The sequence below is a fragment of the Carettochelys insculpta genome, chromosome 14, assembly GCF_033958435.1.
Source record: "Carettochelys insculpta isolate YL-2023 chromosome 14, ASM3395843v1, whole genome shotgun sequence".
Lineage (NCBI taxonomy): Eukaryota > Metazoa > Chordata > Testudines > Carettochelyidae > Carettochelys > Carettochelys insculpta.
In genome coordinates, this window is record NC_134150.1 from 18,474,521 (window position 1) to 18,492,544 (window position 18,024).

At 45.8% G+C, this 18,024-nt stretch overlaps 1 protein-coding gene across 1 annotated transcript in view; it reads left to right on the forward strand.

The window, feature by feature from the left end:
• Positions 1-18,024, forward strand: part of ABCC11 (ATP binding cassette subfamily C member 11) — a 92,107-nt gene that overhangs the window by 50,032 nt on the left and 24,051 nt on the right. Inside the window, 7 exon segments of the mRNA XM_075009128.1 lie at positions 1,108-1,194; positions 1,196-1,292; positions 7,483-7,569; positions 7,686-7,873; positions 12,550-12,714; positions 15,594-15,672; positions 15,991-16,103. Coding sequence (XP_074865229.1) covers positions 1,108-1,194; positions 1,196-1,292; positions 7,483-7,569; positions 7,686-7,873; positions 12,550-12,714; positions 15,594-15,672; positions 15,991-16,103 — 816 coding nt within the window.

The following is an 18,024-nucleotide window of genomic DNA, read 5'->3' on the forward strand; positions in this document are numbered from 1 at the left end:
CCCAGACCCTCCCTACTCCCTATCCTCTGCCCCTCCCAATTCTGCCCCCTACCCCATATAACCCAAACCCTCTTCCCCCTCCTTCTGCACCCCAGTCCCATGCTTCAAGTCACAACCCAAACCCCAGTCCCCTGCTCCAGATCTCAACCACCTCCTTCACCCAAACTCCTCCTGGAGCCCACACCACCTCCTGCACCACAATCCCCTGTCCTGAGATCCCATCTGCACCTAACCGCCTTCCTAGACCCCACACCTCCTCCTTTCATATCATGGAAGAGGGCACCCCTTGACTACTTTTCAAAGTTTTAGAGTGGCCCCCCCCATCAAAAATTGCCCACACTGTACGAGCAGGAATAGAAGTTGTGTTTACATGTTAAAACCTCTCTTAGGCCGCGTCTACACGTGCACACTACTTCAAAGTAGCGGCGCCAACTTCGAAATAGCGCCCATCACAGCTACACGTGTTGGGCGCTATTTCGAAGTTGAAATCGAGATTAGGCGGCGAGACGTCGAAGTCGCTAACCCCATGAGGGGATGGGAATAGCGCCCTACTTCGAAGTTGAACGTCGAAGTAGGGCACGTGTAGCCGATCCGCGTCCTGCAACATCGAAATAGCAGGGTCCGCCATGGCGGCCATCAGCTGAGGGGTTGAGAGACGCTCTATCTCCAGCCCCTGCGGGGCTCTATGGTCACCGTGTGCAGCAGCCCTTAGCCCAGGGCTTCTGGCTGCTGCTGCTGCAGCTGGGGATCCATGCTGCATGCACAGGGTCTGCAACCAGTTGTCGGCTCTGTGGATCTTGTGTTGTTTAGTGCAACTGTGTCTGGGAGGGGCCCTTTAAGGGAGCGGCTTGCTATTGAGTCGGCCCTGTGACCCTGTCTGCAGCTGTTCCTGGCACCCTTATTTCGATGTGTGCTACTTTGGTGTGTAGACATTCCCTCGCAGCGCCTATTTCGATGTGGTGCTGCCCAACGTCGAAGTTGAACGTCGACATTGCCAGCCCTGGAGGATGTGTAGACGTTATTCCTCGAAATAGCTTATTTCGATGTAGCGTACACGTGTAGACGTAGCCATAGATTATCAAAAATGTTCATCTATTTTCATTCCAGGTTTAAAATGCTAAATGATGAAAACTGCAGCTATTTTCTGTTGTTTAACTGTGCACTATGCTGGTTTGTGGTTAGAACAGATATCCTCGGCTGTGGTAACCTTTGTTGTGGCATTGTTTGTTGCTGTAAGCCCTTCTTTTATTAGTACTGCAGCAAAAGGCTTGGCACTGTCCTATATTATCCAGGTAAAAATAAAGTATCTTGTAAAGTAAAAATAAAGTTTAGCATCTTGCGTTAACCATTGTTAATGTTACTGCATCGACATTTCCTGTTCTGGGCTCTCTTTCTTCTAAAAAGCAGTTTAAATATAATAGTCAACTGATGCCAGATTCTGTGACTTCTGCTCAGGCTGGGCAATATTTTACTCTGAAAATATCACACTGGATTTTGAAATCAGTGGATCAAAATATTACTCAGAATGAAAAAAGCAGAATCGACGCTACAGGGAGACAAAAAAACAGTTCACATTTTAGAAAGAGACGAAATTCAAGTTGTACACATACATTTTGTAACGGTTACCTAATCCTCATTTTACTGCCCCTTACCTTCTATTTAATAACCCATTTATAATGTTTTATTTTAAGTTAAATTGCTAACATTTCAAGGCATGGATTGTGTCTTTTTGTGTGTTTGTACCACACTGGACATTTGGATCCTGACTCAGGCCTTCATGTACTTACTGCATGATATTTAAGTAAATAATTCCAAAACACTTGTGTTTAATATATGAATGTTAAATATTCCTTAGTTTTATATAGAATTTACAAGAGAAAATGATACCTAGCATATTGCAAAGCACAAAAGGAAATGGGAGTTCCAATTGTTCCTCAAATTGTTCCTCCAAAGTTCCAATTCCAATTGTTTCTCAAAAATCACAACAAACATACCAGGTCTTGCACACTTAGGGTAGTGGGTGGGTTTTTTTTTTCATAACCTGTCCACAGTACGTTCAAAAAACCTATAGAAATATTTCCACTCAGAATGGGCATCAATTGGCAACAAGTAATTTCTGAATTTCCACCTTAGACTTTCATCACCTTTGCTCACTATTTTTTCCTCATTACCTTTGAAGCTCATACACCTATTAAAAGTTAGTGTGCAATGAATACATATGCCCAATGGCTTTTACTGCTTGATTAATGATGTGTTGTCAAAATATTTTAACTGTTAAAAATAAATATGAGAAGTGTAGTCATAAAAATATTATTTATTCCTAAAAGTGAGGTACTTAAGAGCTGCGTCTACACGAGCCGGCTACTTCGAAGTAGCTGTGCCAGCTTCGAAATAGCGCCCACCATGTCTACACGTGGCGAGCACTATTTCGAAGTTGAAATTGATGTAAGGTGGCGAGACGTCGAAGTTGCTATCCCCAACAGGAGATGGGAATAGCGCCCTACTTCGACGTTGAACGTTGAAGTAGGGCACGTGTAGACGATCCGCGTCCTGCAACATCGAAATAGTGGGGTCTGCCATGGCGGCCATCAGCTGAGGGGTTGAGAGACGTTCTCTCCAGCCCCTGAGCTCTATGGTTGCCGCGTGCAGCAGCCCCTTAAAGCTCCCCGCCCCCTGCATTCCTGTGCAGGAAGCTAAGAGCGCGTGCAGGCAGCAGCACTGCCACGCAGCCTGCCTGCACGCCCGCAGCAGCCGCAGCCCAACAACGCGCATCGATGGCAGCCAGCCCCCCAAGCGCCCCCAGGGCACACCCCCCCAAGGGGAGCCAGGGCTCCCAGGCTGGCAGCCAGCTGAGGAAGAGGCAGCGGGGTCCCTCCTGGACGGGGGCCAAGATCTGGGACCTGCTGGGGCTCTGGGGTGAGGAGGAGGTGCTCCAGGTAATGGGGAGCAAGAGGCGGAATGCGGATGCATTCGCTCGGCTGGCTGAGGGCCTGGCTGCCCGGGGTCACCCTGTCCGCACTCCTGACCACGTCAGGAGTAAGGTTAACGAGCTGTGGCAGGGTTATGCCCAGGCCCAGGATGCGGCCAGCCGATCTGGGGCTGCCCCCCACCACTTGCCCCTTTTACAGGGAGCTCAGGGCCATCCTAGGCCCCCGGTACATCTCCTCCCCCCCGGCCACTCTTGACACATCGGCTGACGAGCCCCAGCAGGCCCCGGAGATGGAGTCTGCCCCAGAGGCCAGCCCTGCACCCCAGGGGCCCCCCCAGGAGCCCACCCCTGGGATGCCAGAGGAGGAGGAGGAGGGGGACTCCTCCAGCGACAGGGGGCTCCGCATTGCCCTCCTGTCCCAGAGCTCCAGCAGGGTATCTGTCCAGTGGGTGTCCCCCGACCGTGGGAGCAGATCGTCAGGTATGTACCACCTGGTGCACACCCCCAGGGTTAAAGGGTGGGGACAAGAGACATGACCAGGGCCCTCCACATGCCCAGATGACCATGGCCCCAAAGACAGCAGTAGAATGTCCCTCAGAAGAGTGCATCAGCCCCTGCCCCCCAGCAGGACAGCGCCATGCCCCATCTCTGGGGATGGGGGGAGCGGAACCTAGGGTCCCCCGTGGGGAGTGGGGGACACCCATCATCATCAGCAGCATCTCCTGGGGATGGGGATGGGGAACCAGCAGCAGAGGGGTGGAGGGACAAGGGCCACGGGTCAGGGCCCACACTAACGGCTGTCTCCACTCTTCTTCCCCCGTGTTCCGCAGCTGCACCATCGGAGGGCCCGGAGAGCGCCGACGAGGTGTCCGTCGTCCCAGAGAGCCCACCGGGGCCATCCCAGCAGGCCAGCCCCTCGGCAGAGCACCGACCAGCCCCAGGACGAGGCCGATGGCGGAGCCACCCGCGGACGGCCACGGACCCCCCAGCTGCTCACGACCCTCCGGTGTCAGCTGGAGGTGTCAGAGCAGCGCCTGCAGGTGGAGGAGCGGTGGCTGGAGCTCCAAGAGCGAGCGCTGGCCTGGCGCCAGGAGGCTTGGGGGGCCTTCATGCACACCTTTGAGCGCATAGCGCAACACCTGGGCCCCCTGCTGTGCCGCCCGCCACTCTGCCTGCTGTACCACCCGCCGCTCCAACTGCCACTCCACCTGCCGTCCCTCCACCATCAGCCACCCTGGGGCCTGCCGCTGAGTGGGACCATGGGCCTGCGGACACCGGCCGGCCGTATCTGCCAGTTCTCCCGGCCCCCACCCAGCCTCGCCCAGGGCTCCGGCTGAGGCGAGGGTCACGCCCTCCAACACCGGGCACTGGATATTAGGGTGCAGGGCCAAGGACGTGCCCCCCCCTTTGTACATATACCCCATTTGTATATAGTTTTTGTTGGACCCCTGTTTTGCTAGCTGCCCCCCCATGTAAATAGCTCCCCCCTTTTTTTCTATGTTATTAATAAGAGGTTGCACTGTTTGGTTTGAAACAACACTTCCATTTATTTCAAAGAAAAGTGTGGGGGGGGTGCTCTCAGGTGCTCTGTGGTGTGGGCGTGGGGACAGGAAGTGTTGTGGAGGATGGGGGGGTGCAGTGAGTGGCTCGCCCCCAGCTGGCCCTGCCAGCGTTCACCCCGCAGCCTGGTCAAAATGGGCCCGCAGGGCCTCCCAGACCCGGATCCCCTCAGGGTCAACCTGGTGACTGGGGGCAGCAGGTGGCTGGATGTCGGCCCTGCCAGCCTCCACAGCCCAGCCCTGGAAGAAGGCCTCTCCCTTGTTCTCCACCAGGTTGTGGAGTGCGCTGCACGCGCCCACAACCTGGGGGGATGTTGGTGAGGCCTGCATCCAGGCGGGTGAGGAGACACCTCCAGCACCCTTTAAGGCAGCCGAAAGTGCGCTCGACCACCTGGCGCGCATGGTTCAAGCGCATGTTGAACCGCTCCTGGCTGGCTGTGACATGGCCTATGTAAGGGTGCATGAGCCAGGGCCGGAGGGGGTATGCCGCGTCTGCGACGACGCAGAGGGGCATGGTGGTGTCCCCCACAGGGATCTTCCGCTGGGGGATGTAGGTCCCTGCCTCCAGCAGGCGGCACAGGCCCGAATTTTTGAATACCCGGGCATTGTGGGTGCCGCCAGGCCAGCCAACATAAACGTTCAGGAAGCAGCCTCGGCTGTCCACCAAGGCCTGGAGGACCACAGAATGGTAGCCCTTCCTATTGAGGAAGCATCCTCCGCTGTGCTCCGGGGCATGGATGGGGATATGGGTCCCATCCAGAGCCCCAAAGCAATTTGGGAAGGCCAGGCTGGCAAACCCCGCGATGGCAGAATCCGGGTCCCCAAGTCGCACGAGCCTGTGGAGGAGCAGGGCATTGATTGCGCGGATGACCCGCAGGGGAAGGACATGAGAGAGCACCGGTGAGGGGTGTGCAGGGTGTGTCTGGCCCTCCCCCGCCTCGGGCTCCCCCTCCGGGCTCCCCCCCCACCCGGGTCCTCTTACCTCCATGAGGACAGCCCCGACGGTGGCCTTGCCCACACCGAACTGCTGCCCTACAGATCGGTAGCTGTCTGGAGTGGCCAGCTTCCAGACAGCAATGCCGACCCATTTCTCGACGGTGAGGGCACGTTGCATGGAGGTGTCCTGGTGCCGTAAGGCAGGGGTGAGCCACTGGCAGAGCTCCAGGAATGTCTGCCGGCTCATCCGGAAATTCTGGAGCCAGCAGTCATTGTCCCACTCGCCGAGCACGAGCCGCTCCCACCAGTCCGTGCTCGTGGGGTAGCTCCACAGCCGGCAGCGTGTGCGGCGGGGAGGGCGGGGTCAGAGGGCAGCAAAGTCTGGGGCTGCTTCCTCATCCCCTGGGGGCAGCTCCTCTTCCACAAATAAAAGATGATCAGCTGCCTCCTGCATGGCACTAAGCAGGGCGAGCACTGCTCCACCAGGGGCGGATGTGTGGACCTCTGGCTGCTGCTGCTGCTGCTGGGAGTCCATGCTGCTTCCACTGGGTGTGCATGCTTGTGGCTCTGCAGACCGTGTGCTGTGCAGGCTGAGTGTGTCTGGGAGGGGCCCTTTAAGGGAGCGGCTTGCTGTTGCCCCGGAAGTGCTAGTCTGCCCTGTGACCCTGTCTGCAGCTGTTCCTGGCACCCTTATTTCGAGGTGGGCAGCTGTGGTGTGTAGACGCTCCCCTGCAGCGCCTACTTCGATGTTGTGCTGCCCAACGTCGACATTGAATGTCGACGGCACCAGCCCTGGAGGACATGCAGATGCTATTCATCGAAATCGCTTATGTAGACGTAGCTAGGATGTCACAAAAATGGAAATAAATATATCTGTAACACATTTCATTGACTACTGAATACCTTCTAACAGTGAGCAGAACGGCCAAAACACCACAAAACATTCATGTCAAACTGTGAAAAATATTTTTGCAGTTGCCTCAGCTTGGCAAGTTCCACAGGCAGTTATAATAGCTTTGAAAACACCTCGGGGTCTGTCACTGAGCTGTGAATAGCTTGTGTGAATAGCTTGTGTCCCAAGCTCTTTTTCACATTAATTGTGCACTTTTCTTTCCTCTCTAAAGCTACTGTAGCTAGAAGTGAATAGAAAGGACTTCCCACAAGGCACTGGACTAAATTCCAAAGGCTGTATCCTGTCATGTGGTTCTTATATACTTTTTCAAATGGCTGTTACATACAAGGCCACTTAGGGAGGGAGAAACTCCTAGCGTATAGTTGTGTGTGAAGATTTTAAACTTATCAAAAGGAATGAAGAATTGTCACATCTGCGGGTTAGTTTGTACCTGATAGCCTTGCACTGGAGTGGGCACAGAAGGACTGTGCTACAGCAAGACCCTTAAATGGAGAACTGGCTGATTACACAAAATATTAGATATACATTTGTGCACCTATCTTTTGAAAGTCAAACTGTAAAGGACTGTTTTTCAAAGGCACGAAGAGAACAACAAGAAGTCTTGTGGCACCTTATAGACTAACAGATATTTTGGAGCATAAGCTTTCGTGGCCAAAGACCTGCTTCATCAGATGCATGAGTGGGGGTGATGGTTTCAGAGGGGTATCTGAAGAGTGGGGTCCCAGTAAAAGGGAGGGCCAGAGCTGACAAGGTTCAAAATATCTGTCAGTCTATAAGGTGCCACAAGACTTCTTGTTGTTCTTGAAGCTACAGCCTAACACGGCTACCTCTCTGATAATGGAACAAAGGTAAATTAGGCACTCAAATCAAGCTGAAAATCAGTGGAAGTTGTGTGGCTAACTGTCCTTTGTGCCTTTGAAAGCCACACACACACTAAATAACTGCTATCAGATGTATCACTTACTACACAAAGATTACTATAAAGCCCTGAATGATGGTCAGAAACATTCAGTGAGCTAATATAAATATTAATGAGTTTCTTGTTGTTTTAGGCCTTTTGCTTGTAGACATGACACACGCTCAACTTTATGCATGAGAATAGTTGTATTAAAGTTTTGTTTTGTTTTGTTTTGTTTTTTAAATAGTTGAGTGGACTTCAATTACGTGTAAAAACAGGGATAGAGACAGAAGCTAAATTTACTTCTGTTGAACAGATACAAGAATATGTCTTGGTAAGATATACATCTAAATGGGACATTAATTAATTAAATATTGCTTAAATCTTTAACTGTCACTTAATGACTTTGTGGCTCAATTAAGTGTCTTCCCTTTTTTTTCTTTCTTGTAGGCAAGTATTCCTGAGGCCTCCCAGTCTGCAGATATAGTGAACTCTCCCAAAGGCTGGCCCAGTCGAGGGAATGTCATATTTAAAGACTACCAGATGAAGTATAGAGACAACAGTCCCATGGTTTTGAATGGCTTAAATATGAGCATTCATGGTGCAGAAACAATTGGTATTGTTGAAAGAACAGGCTCTGATGAGATATACTATTTTGTCTCCCCAGTCCCAGATTTCTCTCAGCCTCCCATGCTAAAGTACATATTTTTGATATTTCACTGTTTTCTAAAGTCAGTTTATCTGTAAATTGTGACTTTACATTAAAGAAATCAGTTATGCCATTAAGAGCATGTCTACAGTGCCACCTTAAATTGACTTACTGTGGTGGCTGCTGACTATGCTACCCTCCTTCTGTCAGTGGTGCACACCATTATCAAGAGGGCTCCCACCAACTAGGAAAGGGAACTGAGGGCAGCTAAGAACCAGGAAATTCAGTTCTGCATAGCTCCCTAAATGTTCCTGGGGTTTCTTGCCTCCACCAAGAAGCTCCTGCCTGGAGTCTAGTTGGCTGCTGTGGTCCAGGCAGAAAGCAGGGAGCTGGGACTCTGTGTAGACTGCAGAGCTCCCACCCAGGAATTAGGGAGCCTAAGCGACAACCCGAGCCATGAGCCCAAGTTGGTTCCACTTTCAACTTGGATGCCAGAGGTGAGGAGCTGAGCATTTTGCTGTATCTGATACTCTGTAGGTCTTCACTGCTGTTTTGGGGTCAACCTCAAATCCAAAGAGGTCCCTTATTGTGGTGGCTGAAATGAACCATCCTGCATCTGAGAATTAAGTCAGAGGGTGATAACTTTTTTGGTGTAGTGTTCTGCTCACTCTTCATCTGAGAAAAGGAGAGGATATTGTTAGTCTTTTCCTGGATCCAATTGTGCCTTTTTCTCTATGGACTCCAACAAGGTCCTTAGGCAGAACTTTCTGACCTGCCATGACTCTTCACCCTCCAGTTCTGTTGCTATTTTCTGTGAGGTCAATAGCAGATCTGAGGTTAGATGATCAAGTGGAGGAAGCAGACAATTTTAAGAGAACTGATTCATCGAAGCTTATGCCTTCTTAGCCTGGGTTTCCCCCACTCCCATATTGTTCTGCCTTCTATGGGCCTCTTTCCAGGTCCCAGCTACTGGAGGGGCTGGCAGTCCTGGGCTGTGTCATCTTCTTGGTTTCCACCACAGGACTTTTTGGAATCATCCCTTGATGGATGGAGAGGTGATGTTTCATCAGCAAGGATCCAATAGCTTAATAACCCTTGACTCTGGTTCCACCAGCTCTATATACAGCTCTGATAACTATGTCTGACATTTCCTTAAGAGGAAGATGAAGAAAGCTCCTCTTTTTGAACAAGGACAGTGTAATTTGTCACTAGATGACATTTGGAAGGTGTTGCCTCTGCATCATCTGCTTCAGAGGATGCTTTGTAGTTTCATGAGCTGGTGGACCATGTATCACACTCACAGAATTTACCTTCTGTGGCTGTGGAGGAAATGTTCCAACCCGTATTTGATACTCTTGGATATATAAAATCATGAATGGTGTGGAGAAAGTGAATATAGAAAAATTATTTACTTTTTCCCATAATACAAGAACTAGGGAACACCAAATCAAATTGATGGGTAGTAGGTTCAAAACTAATAAAAGGAAATTTTTCTTCACACAGCGCACAGTCAACCTGTGGAAATCCTTGCCGGGGGAGGCTGTGAAGGCCAGGACTCTATTAGGGTTTAAAAAAGAGCTCGATAAATTTTTGCAGGTTAGGTCCCTAAATGGCTATTAGCCAGGGGTAAAGCATGGTGCCCTAGCCTTCAGTACAAGGGCAGGAGATGGATGGCAGGAGATAAATCACTTGATCATTGTCTTCTGTTCTCCTTCTCTGGGGCACCTGGCATTGGCCACTGTCGGCAGACGGGACACTGGGCTGGATGGATGTTTGGTCTGACCCAGTATGGCCGTTCTTATGTTCTTCTTATGGATCTGCCTCCTGGAACAGGGTACGGTTGTTAATACTGGATGGCCTCCTACAGCCTGCTGGAACTATTTGGGCATCCCCTGCATCCAGTTGGTGTATTTCTGAAAAAGCAGAGAATTGTACAAGATACCCCATGACTCAAGGTTTTCTTACTTTATCACTCCCTCTGCCTATTTCACTGGTGGTGGCTGCTGAGAGTAATAATGTTAGGGTCTGGTTAGGCCCAGTAACTTCTTGACAAAGGTGAGAAGAATATTTTTTCCCTCCTTGTCTTGTGGTACGAATATGGCTAGTTTCCAGGTGGTCAGGACATCTATGTTTGCTTAGACTTTGCCAGACAATAATAGAAGGATGGCAAATGTTATTTTCATGAAGAGACAAAATGTGAAGCATGCTCTCAGGGCTTCACCTGATGCATCTCTCTCTTCCATTAGAGCACTAGAATATGTGGTTATTATCTTAAGAACTTTTTCACTTTATTCCTCTTCATTGGCCATGGATACCAAATTGAAGAAGTGGAAGATCTTTTTTTGAAAGGGATGCTCTCTTCAGCAACGAGATCAATGAACTGTTGGAAATATTGAAACATAATACATCCACTCCTTGTTCACTGTATCTTTATCTCTAGGTCAGAAGGAGACCTAATAAGCCTTATTTCCATTATCAGAGGCAATTTTACTTCTGTCATTTGCTTTATTTTTCTCAAATAAGAGATGTAAGCTTTGTCTTAATTTTAGAGTGAGTGCATGAAGAAGTCTTTCAGACACATGCCTGAGACAAAACAATCTGCTCCCACTTCTGTACCCTTCTTGAACACCAGGCGTCATATTTGATGTGAGGATTGAGAGTCATGAACAAATAAATGACTATCCCTTCTGTCCTTTCTTTGGAGACAGCTTAGCAATTTTCTTCAACAACTGGAGGCTTTACTGCATCAACAAGTGGGTTCTAGAAATCACAGAGGAGAGGTGGCAATCCCTCAACAACCAACCATCTTTCAATTCTTTCTAACCTTCCCTTTACATAGAAGTGCTCCACAAAGCTATTCTTCTGTCACACATTCAAAACTGTTCCTTCTATGTGTTGTCAAAGACATATATAAATATCTTTGGTGTCAGGGGTTTTATTCAACTTACTTCCTATTAAAGGAAAAGATAAGGGATACTAATCAATTTCAGATCTGAGAAAACTGAACAAACACATTTGAAAGTTCTGATTATAATGTTACTCTTGGTGTCCCTAACAACCTCATTTTCAATTATGGATTGGTCCACAACTTTTGATTTAAAGAATGAATATTTTCATATTTCAGTCCAGCTGAGCCTTTGTTTTGTTATGGCCCAGGGACATTGCCAGTAAAGGTCCTGCTTTTTGGCCTTTTTAGAGCACCAAAGTCTTTACAGAATCTCCCTCTGTAGAAGCAGGGTGTATTTGTTTACCTGTATTTGGATAAAGAATTGCTGAAGTCTTCTTCATGTGAGGGCCTGCAACTCCATATAAATGCCACAAATTCCCTACTTAGGGATTTTCGACTGCTTTGGAACATCAAAAGTCTTCCTAAATGGCAGTTCCACTGTTTACTATTTTTCATATGGACAAGGTGGTTCTTAGATCTGGCAACAGGTTTCTACAAAAACAGTATTTGAATTTAACTTCGCTCTATTAATGTTTTCCCTATTCAGCCCCCACAACCACATAGTAAAGAAGGGAAATTGGAGTTACATATTTTCGATGCTGGAAGGATGCTGGTCTGTTATTTAAATAGAACAAGGTTTTAGAAAGTCATCTAAGTTATTTCTCTGTTATGCTAAGACTTACATGGGTAATAGTGCATCAGTACAGACTATATCCAGATCAGTTGTACAATTATAGCTAGAGAGCGTTAAACTATGTTATATTGTATAAATACATATATTATAAACAATTATTGTATAGGTTAAACTGTTATAAGTTAGTGGTAGTTCCTGTGCTTGCTATTGTGACATTTCATTCTGCTAGAACAATGGTGGCATCTCTTGCGTGTCTTAAACATGCTCCTGTTGGACAAATCTGTTTGACTGCTTGATGGAGGCTATTCTTTTACCAAAAATATGTTTTGGATTTTGCTTCAGGAGCAGATGCCAGAGTTAGGAGAGCTGTACTTCAATAATTTTTTGATAAGGACTCTATTCCCTCTTACTGAAATTTCAGCACTGCCTGCCAAAGTACCAATAAGTGTGAATATGCCGAATCACTCAAAGAAGTAGAAGGTTGGATACTCGTAACTGGAATTCTTCAAGACAACTCTGTATATTCACATCAAAATGTTCTTGCAAATAAGTAGCCTTTCCCTCTTTTTCACAGTCTTACCTTGGTTCTCTGGGTTAGCTGTAAAACTGTGTCAAAGTGGAAGGAGGGAAAAGCACTACCTTATATAGATGACCCTAGAACATTTGAGGATACCGAGATGGCAGCCCTGTGTACTGTAATGGACATTACCCCATATGTGGGAATACACAAAGTCTACTGGGAGAGCTCTGGTTACAAGTAAATATCATTTCTGTGTCATTAACATTGGCAAGCTGTTCACACATTCAGTAGAGAGCCCAAGAATGACTAAGCATAGAGAATGAACTTAACTCTCACTTTCAGAGTGATCACTTTGTATTAGTGTGGAGACACATCGAAGCGGTAGAAATAACTAAATTTTTGCAACTTGCACTGCTGCTAACTACTGTAACTGATCTGTGAAGAAAATGGAGTTCAGACCACACAAGTATCAAACCTGGAACTTTCCAGCTTGACTAAAATGGTCTTTACATCATTGTTTATAAAAGTCAAAGTTTATCTGCATCATATTTTATTTATCCCCAAAGGAAAATCATCATGAGGAGTTGCACTGTTTCGACTAGTAGAACCAACTGCTGGTACTATCCTAATTGACAACATTGATATCTGTACTATTAGTTTGGAAGATCTAAGAATGAAGCTTTCTGTTATTCCTCAAGACCCTGTTCTGTTTGTAGGTACAGTAAGATAGTTGTTCTTGCCATTGTAAATTAATTTTTTTTTGCAAAGTGAAATGTCATTAAATCATAAATTGAGGGGGTTGTAATAAACTAATTATTAGTCATTATGTATTAATTTGCACTGCAGTCGCCCTGAGAAGACCTGAGATCTGAACCCCACCATGCTTTATAATGCACATAGTAAGAAAAGCTTACAGCATAAACAGGCATATCAGACAAAGGTATGATAAATGAAGTACAATTGTCCCCATTTTACAGATGAGGAACTGGGGTGCAAGAAGGCTAAGGGTATGTCTACACAGCAGTTGAGAGTGCAGTTCCCAGCACAAGTAGATATGCAGGCAATAGCTCTGCTCTACCAGCATCTAAAAATAACAGGATAGCTACAGCAGAATGCTTGCAGACTCAGCCTAGCCATTCAAGTCCTTACCGAGGAGGTTGGGGGAGACTGTATTCTGGCAGCTAGCTCAAGCTGCTGCAGCTACGCTAGCATTCTTAGGGGCCAGCTTAAGCAGAACTAGTGCACTTCTTCGCCATGGAGAGAAAATCACCTCTTAGTTACTGTGTAAGCATATTTTAAGGCAAGTGACTCGCCCAAGGTTACACAGGAAGGCTGTGTCTACACAGCTGCCTTATCTCGAAATAAGCTATTCTGGAAAAGCTATTCCAGAACAGCTTATTTCAAAATAACACTGCTACACAAAAGTTGCATTTTGAATAGCACTCAGCTAGTTTGAAATACAGTGTCTACACACATAGAGCCTATTTTGACATAGAGGTATTAGAGGCACTATGGCTTATTTTGAAATAGGCTCTATTCCCTTTGTCTGCATCTACATTTCCTCTTCCTTTTGGAAGGGGCACATAAATGCAGACAACTGAAAACGCAAACAAGGCATTTTTTGTGAAGAAGTTTGCTTTCGAAAGCGGGGTTTCCTTTCGAAGGAACCCCATCTACACAGCTGTTTGTGTTTTGAAAGCAGCCCCTTTTGGAAGTGAGATTTGTGGAAGTATGCAAATGAGGTGCAAGATATTTAAATTAGTGCCTCATTTGTATTTTGATCGGCTGCATTTATATACCCCTTCTGAAAGGGAGGGGTCACGTAAACACAGCCTGTCTTAACAGCACCTATTTCGAAGTAGGCACTGTTCCTTGTCGAATGAGGTTTAACAATTTCAAAATAAACCAACTGCTATTTCAAAATTATTTTGCATTAGTAGTTGTGTTGTGTACATACAAGGATAGTTATTTCAAAATAATTTTGCTGTGTAGACCTACGTGAAGTCTGTGACAACCCTAGGAATTGAACCAGAAACTGAGTCCATATCCAAAAATCCCCACTGAATCAAATTTTGGAAAATAAGAGCTTCATAAACCATACGGAGAACATGTGAAAATTCCCAGTTTACCAATATTGAAAATATTAAAAATTTTTTGTGAATGGGAGGGAAGTAAACACTAAAAATCTCCCATTCATGAGAGCAGAATTCATTTAGTCTCAAATATGTCAGGCTGAATGGCTAACCATGATCTCAAGCTTCATATGGGCCAAGATGAGCTCATTATTGCTCATTCTAGACCCTACATCCAGTCCTATTTAAAATTGATGCCACTGCTCTCTTTTGCCCATCCAATTTATCCAAAATCCTGCTGCCAAAAGTCTTCTCCATAGGCACAGGAAGTAAGGTTGCAGGGGAGAGGAGTGCTGCAGTACCCCAAGGTTTTGCTCCAGTCTCCCCTGCACCTCAGAGTCAGCACCACTGCTGGCTCCTCCAGCCCTGGGTCCTGGAATCTGGGTAGCCCTCCTGGGCTCCCACCATTCCTGCCATGTGGTCTGCTGGCCTCCCCTCTGGGGTCACACTATCCCTGCTGCAGGTGCCACTGCCCCTGCCCCTGATTTGTGTCCTGCTGGCCCTTCTGTGGACTCTGCTGCTCCCTGGGGTCCCTCTGGCTCTACCACAGGGTCTGCTGGTCCCCCATGCTCCTGCCACTTACTGACCCTCTTGGGGGCTCCATTGGCCCTTGGGGTCCTGCTACCTGCCATCCCTGCCCTGAGCTCTGCCAGCCCTGGGGTCCTGCCCAGGGCTATGCAGCTGCCCCAGACTGTGGTCCCAGCCTGGAGTCATGAGAGTTGTCAACTCTTCCAGTCCAGGAAAGTTGGTAGCCCAATCTCAATAGGTCTAAGGGGTTGGGGGGGAGGGAGGGTGCGTGTGTGCAGCTCAACACTCTCACTCCAAAAATAGTTCCAGTGCAACTGGTCATCTCTCTGTGACTTCAACCATATCATCCTCTTCTTTACATTATTTCCTGGCTTCCCATTGTGCTGTTCTTCATGCTCACTTTCTTGTATTTGTCCTCATAGCCTATGTCAGACTTGCCTACATCTTTAATCAGGTATATAATATTCTTGCTCCCTTGTTTCCACTTGGCCTTCAAAACACTGTCATCTTCTTTTATAAGACCCTCTCGGTAATCTTTCATGCTTCTCTTTAGCATTTGAATATGCTGCCCAAACTTATTAGCCAACATATCTTAAATTCCTTCATAAGAACCTCACTTGGATGAGAAAAGCAGGTATTAGATCATATTAGCAGTATCACTGAAACCCTGAATATAGCTACTATATTTTTATAATAGCAACATGTTTATGGAACAATCATCAATCCAGAAGTATCAATATCAACAAGACACACTGATTCCCCCCCCACCCAGGAACACAATGTAATTTATTGAAAACATGCATTATAAAAATTATAGTATAAATACAAGCTCTTGGCCATTCAGCCAAAATATTTCAGGTTTAAAATGACCTGTGACAGTAATTTGTGAAATAGGGTTGCACTGTAATATGTTTTATTTTTTAAATCATTTTATTTTTTGCCTGTCAGGTACAACCTAGATCCTTTTGTTACCTATACAGATGACCAGATCTGGCAAGCTCTGGAAAGAACATTCATGAAAGAGACTGTATGTTTTGGGGGTTTTGGTCATAATTCATTTTCTGATAAAAAGTTGTTATTTGCTGTTTTCTATTGCATATAATTTATCTTGATAGATTTTTATGGCATGAATATGCAGTCTCATTAGTTGTGAATAATTAATGTCTACTTACTGCATTGCATCCCTTTTTGATGTTATAACAGCAGAATATTTATTTGAAATAGACATTATTTTAACTGTTATTAAAATCAAATATCCTGATAAATGTATGACCATACACAATCAATATATATTATTAGTGTATCATAACTTTTGTCATTGGGTGTTTTTTTGTGTGTATTCTAGGTATTGAAACTTACACAAAAATTACAGGCAGAAGTTTATGAAAACGGAGAAAACTTCTCAGTAGGTGAAAGACAGCTGCTTTGTATGGCAAGAGCACTCCTTCGAAATTCAAAAGTTAGTAACAAAAGAGATTCAGATAATTCCAGCAGTGGTCCTGAATACAAAGATTTACAATAAGGCTTTTCACCATCTATGAACAGGAAAATAGTGAAACCTAAACAGAAACCAACATATGTTTCTTGACAGTTTTATAACTAGTTTATGAGAAAGGTCAGCTTAATTGAAATATATTTTTCAGCACTTCTCATTTAGTGTATTTGACCAAGTCTCTTCCACCTTTTAGATTCATCATAAATCAACTTATGTCTTGTCAATTAAACATGAAACATCTACTACACATAATGGTAGAATACCCGTATTCTATATTTTCTAACAATATATTCATGTCACGTCTCCTGCATGCTTCAATTGCTGCTTTTGACAATTTGAAGTCACAAAGTCCTGTTGTCCAACTAGTTAACAGTACTATAAGGACAGGAAGCCTGTGGTCATTTTTGAATCTAAATCACAGAGCCTGATTATCAGCTGGTATAAATCTATTGTCCTCAGTAAAGCCATTCTGATTTATACCAGCTGAGGTTCTAACCTTGTTTTTTTTGCTTGAAAAAGCATGGTCAAGATTTGTCTGAAGTTCAGCTAGGCTTTTGTCAAGTGACTATGTAATTTTTAAACTTCAGAAGAGGGTTTTGTCCACAGGGATTATTTCTTCCCAGAGGGCCACATCACCACAAATATTTTTTTAGGCTCAAATATGCTTTTCCAAACTTATTTGGAAGGAATAATTAAAAGCTTTAAGGGAGCCGACAAGCCCAGGTTCCTGAGAAGAACTAATGGGAGTTTGGATTTCCCAGTGTACTCAGCTTGGTCCATCAGGTTACTCTTCAAGTAGGCAAGAAAGCATTAAACCAAGTCCCTACACCTGCCTGTAAAAGCATAAAAAAACTGTGGTTTGGCTTTAACTTGAATATTCAAGCATAAACATGACAGTGGGAATGTGCAGACAATTTTTTAGCAAGGGCCCAATCCAGTTTCTTTTCTGTGGAAAGACTTCCATGACTGTCACTGTGGGTTGGATCAGTAAATCTTTTTTAATATTTAAGCCTCAAGATCTTGGGTACCTTTCATTTCCATAATGCTATGCATGTATTATCACTGGGCCTGCTCTATACAAACACCTGGACACATTTTTAATGCTACAAGACATGAGGTGCTAGCTTATAATAGGTTTCTCATTCCCCTACAATCATCTAAATCCAGGGCTCCCCAGTCTTTCAGCTCATACGGTCACAGCACTCAATCTTACTCTTATGGTGGGCCAGAGCAGGTCAATTATAGAAAATAATACATACATTTTGTATATAACGCCAAGGCAATTCCCATAAACAGTGTAAGTCTATACTAGGGAAATAAGTCAATTTCCGATACTCAGTTCTAGCCACAGGATTTGCATAGCTACAATCAATATATCAGAATTGACTTATTTGCCTAGTGAGACTGAGCCTCTATAATCTCACGTTGATCTCCGTTACTCCACGAGATAGTGTGAAGTACTGGGGTCAATGGCCAAGCCCAGAGAGATTGATTTTGCCACATCTTCACCAGACACACAAAATCAAACTCCAGATCAACCACTAGCACGTCAATCTTCCAGTAAGTATAGACAAGCCCAAGAGACTACCCCTGCCCTGATGGGCTTACTGTTAACATAGACAAGACAGCAGAGGGTTAGAGAAACCTTGTAAGGGTGGTTAGTCATTTTATCTTAGGACTGTACACTGTGAGGTAGCTAGAAGCTCCGGGAAAAACAAGAGGGGAGGAAGAGGTGGTTGTGTGGTGGTAAAGCAGAGGGAAGGAGCATTGGAGAGGGATGGATATCAGGGGAAAGAGGATGAAGAAGAATCCCTTTCACAGATTTAGCTTTGTCTTTGCTGTATCAAGTCTTTGAGTGTGCTTTTCTGCAGATGTGTGTAGGTG